Source organism: Aricia agestis, chromosome Z, assembly GCF_905147365.1.
Source record: "Aricia agestis chromosome Z, ilAriAges1.1, whole genome shotgun sequence".
Classification (NCBI taxonomy): domain Eukaryota; kingdom Metazoa; phylum Arthropoda; class Insecta; order Lepidoptera; family Lycaenidae; genus Aricia; species Aricia agestis.
Genome location: NC_056428.1, coordinates 14386486 through 14394370, shown reverse-complemented (window position 1 = coordinate 14394370; position 7885 = coordinate 14386486). Strand labels below are relative to the sequence as shown.

The 7885-nt window shown below is 35.7% G+C and overlaps 1 protein-coding gene across 1 annotated transcript; it reads right to left on the bottom strand.

The window, feature by feature from the left end:
* Positions 1–293: 293 nt before the first annotated feature.
* Positions 294–7535, bottom strand: LOC121738482. The gene is made up of 7 exons (XM_042130552.1): positions 7311–7535; positions 7097–7224; positions 6556–6775; positions 5415–5567; positions 3388–3572; positions 1329–1382; positions 294–574 (listed from the first exon to the last, which is right to left on the bottom strand). Exons 1-7 carry the CDS (start codon positions 7338–7340, stop codon positions 313–315), a joined length of 1032 nt encoding a protein of 343 aa, XP_041986486.1. The 5' UTR covers positions 7341–7535; the 3' UTR covers positions 294–312.
* Positions 7536–7885: the final 350 nt, after the last annotated feature.

Genomic DNA, 7885 nt, shown 5'->3' with positions numbered 1-7885 from the left:
GGCCGTTATTACTTCCACATTTTAAAAGAGAAAATTTTGTGACATCTACTGGAGAATAGTTATTAATTGCCTACTTTATCTGCCATGCCGATACAAGAGTAACGAAAATAAGTAATTTTAATGAGCGATTTGAATGCTTATTTTGTTATATAAAATATAACAAAAAAAATTGCAGAAAAATAAAAAGCATGACGCTGCAAGGGAATCCACTAACGCCATCTTGTTTTAAAAGCCCCAACTACTACCCGATTGATGGCGCTTTTCCGCAGGGATTGAACAAAAATATTCGATTGTGAATTAATAATAATTTATTCAACTCTGCGAGCTCTTCAACAATTTACTTATGCTATCTACGTTAAGGTATACGCACACGTCCATGAAAGTCAAGGCCAGGAGCAGACACTGGCCGAGCATGTCTTTTAGCAGTTCTTCCTGCCTTCTGAACATAGCCTGTAGGTGCTCAGGAACATATACTTTGGAATAATCTGAAGTCCGTACCTTGGAGTCTTGGAGGAGTAGTTCCACCGCCTGGTCTGTAGATACTCTTTCATTTCCAACTAGAGTACCATACAATCTGAAAAAAAATTATAAGCTGATGAATGACGATACATACAGCATAATATTATTATAAGCTGATGAATGATGATACATACAGCATACAGCATAATATTATAAGCTGATGAATGATGATACATACAGCATACAGCATAATATTTGTAAAAGTACATGACACCTGCAGGTGTCATGTACTTTTACAAATATTATGTCATTACTCATTAGCATATGTAGAGAAAGTCCACTGGAAAGATTTGAATGAAATATGGTTTCAAGATAGCTTTGAGTGCCGGGAAAGGTAAGTCCTATACAGGGTGTAACAAAACTAAGTGATGATACTTTCACAGTGAACTCTTTACGAGGAACACGTTACGTGTTCCTCGTAAAGAGTTCGTGTTACACGTACACCCTAAATCAGCTTTTTCCAAATTGAGCGATAACGCCCCCTTGTGGACGCTGAAGGTTTAAAGGGTGTGGGACCCAAAAAAAATAGAAGCGTTGTGTAGAGACTTTTATTCAAAAGTAGATGAAACAAAGGGGGCGCCAATGTGTTTTTTCTCAAAGTGGGCGGTAGACAAAATAAGTTTGGGAGCCCCTGCCCTAAATTATTATCATTTATCACATAGTTTTGTTACACATTGTAAAATGGACTTCATCCCAGAAATAAAACTTAGACAATAATAATAAAACTTAGAAATTAGTCGAAGCGAAGTTGCGGGAAGTATCTTAAAGTACCAGTTATACCAGAGTCCAGAGAAGAAGATAAAACAGACCTGAATGGTAATGTTGGCCGCAGGAAATGGACTTTGTTGTCATCATCACCAATTCTGTAAAAAAGTTGAGTCATAATTTCATAAAAAACTAATTGCGTAGGTACTTAATATGTTATGCAATATTTATAATTATGAATAAGAATAAGAATAAGAAAAGTTTATTTTGTACATCACACAACACAATATTTACAAAGGACGAGAAAACCAGGACACAGTACAATACTTACTACTACTACTAATTAGTAGTAATTACTAATACGTACTAATTACTAGCTATTTGACCGAGCTTTGCTCGGTATTCGATAAAACACGAATAAAATGACATTACTACGTGTCGCGCCTGCACTGGTCCATGACGGTCGAAGACGTCGTAAACTACATCCGCGAGAAGACCACCTACACCTTGAGGGTGGAGCGTCTGCACTCTCGCCACAAAGTGAATTTCAGTTCCTTTGTGGTGAGAGTGCCGACTCAAGTTTTATCCATCTTCGAGGTGAAGGAGTTCTGGCCCGCCGGTGTAGTTTACCGGAGGTTCCCGGGGAGGCTCCCGAACGAAGCGCGCATCACGTCGCCGAAAGAGACTTTACGCGATAAAGTGTAGTGTGATTGTGTGTGTTAATGTGTAAATCCATACTAATATTATAAATGCGAAAGTATATCTGTCTGTCTGTCTGTCTCGCTTTCACGCCAAAACTACTGAACCGATTGCAATGAAATTTTGTATACAGATAGTCTAAAGCCTGAGAAAGGACATAGGCTACTTTTTTACTGGAAAAAAGGGTTGTAAGGGGGTGAAAATACGAAAATTTGTTCAAATTAAGTTAGTTCCAAAAATTCATACTAGATGGCGCCGTGCGTCTCTTACATCGCGCTAACGCTTGCCCAACATCTTTCTATAAGAGGTGGTATCATTTTTCCGACTTTTTTCGATTGTTATTTCTTTTTTATGTTATTTAATAAGTCAGTTCTTTATATTATATACAGTGACGTAACCTTAAACTTATCAATGATAAATAGTTTATGGGTAAAGTTGTGTAATTGGGGGGCTAAATTTGGCATAAAATATAAAGTTTAATTTAAAAAAATTAAATATGATGTGCACACTGCTCAGCTGTTTTGATTGAAGGGGTGCCAGTGTTTTTTTTATAAAAGCTTTTGACACCAATTTTGTTGACATCGCGCGCTATAAACTGAAGTCCACGCGGACGAAGTCGCGGGCAACAGCTAGTTCTTTAATAAGTATTTAACGTTATTAAAATGTATTGTGTGTAGGTATGTTATAATATTTTTTTTACTTTGAAGTCAGTTTATATTATAGTTTTTAGAGTTCCGTACCCAAAGTACCTATAATCTCAAATATTCGACTTATTAACCGACTTCCAAAGGTGAAGGTTATATGATGTTCGGCTATGGATATTTTAGTTTTTTGTGATGCATTTTCATCTACTACCTCTTATAAACCCCGTGGTAGGTATACTTCCGAAGGTACTGAACAGAACTTCAGAGTCCTTTATGCTTATACATATTAGAGAGTTTCAGCGTTGTTTAAAGAAGCAAAGGTACTTATGTTATGTTACTATGCAGATCACGTTTATCAACATCATCATCACCACCATTAAAATATACATCCTTACATTATGACCTTATTATTTGTACTTTTCTTTTCATAGTCCTTTAGCTCAAGACTGATGTTTTTGATCATTATTCTGTAATTTGACAAGCGATGTTTGCCGAATAGGCGCGGGCAGCCTATTCGGCAAACTTCGGAAAACGGCGCCGGCAACCATTTCGGCAACCGGCGCCGGCAGCGGAGGCACTCCCTTTTTAATACTTTTATACTATGTGTAAATATATTTAAGATTTTTATTATATGATACACAACACATATTTAATACACATCCGTGACCCAGGAACTTTTGAAAACTTTTTGTTCCGTCTGCGGGATTCGAACCCGCGGGCCGCGGTTCCCGGGTTGGGCTACCAACAGCCCACCAACGGTGGCTTAGTTGGTGAGCTGGAGGTTCAGAGGTATTGATTAAAGGTCGACAGAAAAACTCACTTATCACAACTGCTTTCCCGGGAGTTGACCAGAGCTACAATCATAGCTATCATCTGGGCCTTCTGGAGATTGACTCCGAGCATCTTTGGATTGTTGGGATCACTGCCAGCCGCCCTGAGCGTCGTCGCCTCTGCCTTCATTACATAGACATCAGCTACTGGAAGTTGGTTTGTCACGTCTGCAGCCTGAAATATTTAAGGTCGACAAAAATGTATGAGTACTTAGGTTAAAATATTCACTAAATTAAAGTTGAGTAATCATTAAAAGACATTTCAGCAGTTAGTGTCCAGGCTTCATTACTATATGGCTTTGCTATACATCATCGAAGTGTTCATGCTCTGACATTTCATGAATACCTTAATATCCAGTAGGATTATTATATATGGGACTATTCTATACTAATATTATAAAGGCGAAAGTATGTATGTATGGATGTATGGATATATGGATGTATGGATGTTTGTTACCATTTCACGCAAAAACTACTGAATGGATTTTAATGAAACTTTACAATAATATAGCTTAAAGGCTACAATTTTAACCGACTTTCAAATTGGAGGAGGTGTTATGTTCGTTTTTAGGGTTCCGTACCCAAACGGTAAAAACGGGACCCTATTACTGAGACTTCGATGTCTGTCCGTCTGTCTGTCCGTCTATCTGTCTGTCTGTCTCCAGACTGTAACTCAATAACCGCTATAGCTAGACTTCTGAAATTTTCACAGATTGTGTATTTCTGTTGCCGCTATAACAACAAATACTAAAAACAAAATAAAATTAATATTTAAGAAGTAATACAACAAACATTTTTTTTTTTTGGTCTTTTTTGCTCGTAATCAATAATGGCAACAGCTAGGCACTTGAAATTTTCATAAAAGCCTTAGTTATATATATGCCTACTTTAATAATAATTAATAATAATATTTAAATAAAATAAAAAATTAAGGGGGCTCCCATACACAATCACAATTTTTGGCCTATTTTTCTTCTTTAACGGTACTAAACCCTTCGTGCGCGAGTCTGACTCGCACTTGGTCAATTTTTTTATATTCAACGATTACTTCACCGTTTGTGAACCGATATTCAAAATTTTTCTTTTAGGGTATCATCAAAATTTGGTACTATATTCACAAAAGTTGTAACCTGATGAAGAGATCCATAAGTAATTGAGGGAACTCCTCAAAATTTATATTAAATTTGTGGTGACTTCGGTTTTGTGAGAAGTATTCTAAGCATATGCTACCAGGAAGTAAGATTTTGCACTGAGAGATATACGTGGGAGAGCCATGCTTCGGCACGAATGGGTCGGCTCGACCGGAGAAATACCACGTTCTCACAGAAAACCGGCGTGAAACAGCACTTGCGCTGTGTTTCGTCGAGTGAGTGAGTTTACCGGAGGACCAATCCCCTACCCTATTCCCCTCTCTACCCTCCCCTATTCCCTTCCCTTCCTTACTAAGTATATTAACCTATTCCCTCTTAAAAGGCCGGCAACGCACTTGTATCTCTTCTGATGCTGCGAGTGTCCATGGGCGACGGAAGTTGCTTTCCATCAGGTGACCCGTTTGCTCGTTTGCCCCCTTATTTCATAAAAAAAAACTGAGGTCTTACCATGGTTCGGAAGGTGCTGAGAGTACTCCTGATTCTTTAAAGATACAAGTTTGGGAGTTTCGGCGTTGTTTTAAGAACGGAAAGCATATTATGCTACTGCAAATTACATTCGTCATCATCATCACCACAACCATATTATAATTAATACCATGCATCGTCCGATGATTGTGAGCCTATTGTAACCCTAATGATACTTTATATAGTCGTTTAGATCGAGACTCGAATTTGTCAAGCGATTTCAAAAATGTATACATAAGCATATTCCTAATTTACGCGGGCGAAGCCGCGCGGGACATCCAGTTTTACAATATGCGACAATATCTTTTAACGAAAAAACGAAAAAGAAAAACACATTACTCGGCAGAGCAGATGGCAATTTATCTCATAGGATTTAAAAAATGGTAATTTTGAAACCTTACAATATTGTAAATATCCGGAAGCTGCATCTTTCTTCCATCTGGGTAGTCAATTTTATAATATTTCCACTCTTCTACCTCATACCTAGATCTGCGTATAAGTGTCCAACACACAGAGTACATTGTTACATGGATTGCCAGCACCGACTTGCAGGACTAAAATATAAAAAGTGTTGGATTATCAAATCTTTCAGATTGTAGAATACTGCATAAAATTGTCCCATAGTCTGAAGTTTTTTGGGTTTCGTTTCCCTGTTTTAAACTAAAGACTCACACTCTCACTTTTCTCTCTCTCTCTCTCATAAGGGCAATAACTTTTTTATTTGTTGGTTAATAATTAGGGTTCCGTACCCATAGGGTGATAACGGGACCCTATTCATGAGACTTCGATGTCTGTCTGTCCGTCTGTCTGTCCGTTTGTATGTCCGTCTGTCTGTCTCCAGGGTGTAACTCAAGAATGAAGAACCGCTATAGCTAGACTACTGAAGTTTTCACAGATTGTGTATATCTGTTACCGGTATAACAACAAATACTTACTAAAAACAAAATATAATTAATATTTAAGGGGGGCTGCCATACATACATACACAAATGTGTTTTTTTTGGCCTTTTTTGCTCGATATCGAGAAGGTAGGCACTTGAAATTTTCACAAAGTCCTTGATTATACTGTGTGTACTATACTAATTAATAAAAATATTAAAATTAAATAAAAAATTAAGGGGGGCTCTCATACAAAATATGCAATTTTAGGCGTATTTTTGGTTTATAAAGGTACAGAACCCTTTGTGAGCGTGTCCGACTTGCACTTGGGCGATTATTTAAGGATTATCAGACACATTATGGTCACAGCAAACAAAATAATATTATTATGGTTAATCCGTATCTGAGTTGATAATATTGTGTGCTGTGAACCTTACAGATTGCAATAATAAGGTTTTATCTAAACTACAAAAATTTTGTAGCACAAGGGTCTAAAGCTACTTTTTCTTTTCACTTGCACACCTATTTAAGGTTATGTTGTTTTTATAGACGGGTGTAATGGTTACACCCGTCTGTAACATCCAAGATTTTAGATTTTCTCCATGTTCATTAACCTAACATAATATTATATGGCTCAAAAAAGTACAAAATAATATATCTTACACTCTGAATACTTTCACTTAAAGGTGGATTAAGCACTTGGCCTTTTAGTTTCTTAGCAATAGCTGAATTATTTGTTGTGTCTACAATACTATCAAACAGTTTTATTGCAGTTTTCTCAGAAAATCCTTCTATTTTTTCTATTTCATCAATACTTTTTAGCTGTCCATTCTTAGCTATCCATTTTGTAAATTTTTTGTGTCTAATTTTAGAAATATCATATCTGAAAAAAAATCATAGTACTTATAGTAGTTATAGCTAATCCTTGATCGTGAGAATTGCAGACACAATAGATTTTAAATTGTTATGCGACAGCCAGATGATTCTTGGGGATTGATGGGTTAAAATGAGAACCAAGTATAGTTTCCCAATAGTTTTAGCAAAAATAGAGGTTATAAAATAAACTAAAATTATTATTGTAGATTGATATAGGACTAAATTGAGAATTATAGAATTAAAAAAAAATCCTTGATGGAAGTGGTTCTGAAACCTAGCAGATTTTTTAGTCCTCTAAACATCTACAACAACTTTGAACCATTTTTACCTTAATAGATCTGAAGTGTCGGCATTTATTACTTCTAATATTCTTGCTTTCTGCTCATCCGAATATTCCTTGCTGACAAAGCGTCTCAGGTAAGGAAACAATTTTTTATTTCTTACATTTGAATCTATCTGCAAGATACACAGAATACACGTTTAAAAACAAGACACGACACAACTTTTAATACTAAGCACATAAACATTTTAAGATTCTTTACCAGAACTTTTTTTGTGAATAATGAAATCATTTTGGTGGCTTCAAGGGTTCTTGATGGTTATTTCTTATAAGTCAGGTACATAAATCAAATTGATTTAAAAAGAATTATATTCATTCTTAGAGAATTGTACAAACAGAAACTTAATAAGTAAGTATAATGTTATGTTTCAGCGTAAATTTCATGAAGTTTGTCAAACAATATGAATTAATTACATAACAAGCCGTGATCAACACAACTCTTTATCAAACATTATACTTTAACACAATAAAGAATAATAAAATATAATTTTGCCTTAACATTTGAGGTTATGTTTATTTTTGAAATTTGACATGTTTTGTTTCTTCTGTTCCTTCTCCGTAGTACAGAGACTACAGACAGTACAGTGTAGGTACCTGATATTTGGACATTTTTGAAAAACAGATTGAATATAAGATGCGTTATGAGAAGTAACTTTAAAATTAAATTATTAAATAAAAATAAATAGGTACTAATAAAAATAGTTAAAAATAGTTTACAGCTGACTGCATTACCTTAAAAAGCGACATCTATCGTACTTTTTGTAAACCAATAACCAG

What these genes read in the sequence shown, in the direction of transcription:
- LOC121738482 (XM_042130552.1), bottom strand. Translation starts at nt 7,340, where the DNA reads ATGATTTCATTATTCACAAAAAAAGTTCTG. An exon ending in GACACTTCAGATCTATTAAG is followed by an intron (nt 6,776 to 7,096) that starts GTAAAAATGGTT and finishes ATTTTTTTTCAG; the next exon opens with ATATGATATTTCTAAAATTA. An exon ending in TTCCGGATATTTACAATATT is followed by an intron (nt 3,573 to 5,414) that starts GTAAGGTTTCAA and finishes TAAATATTTCAG; the next exon opens with GCTGCAGACGTGACAAACCA.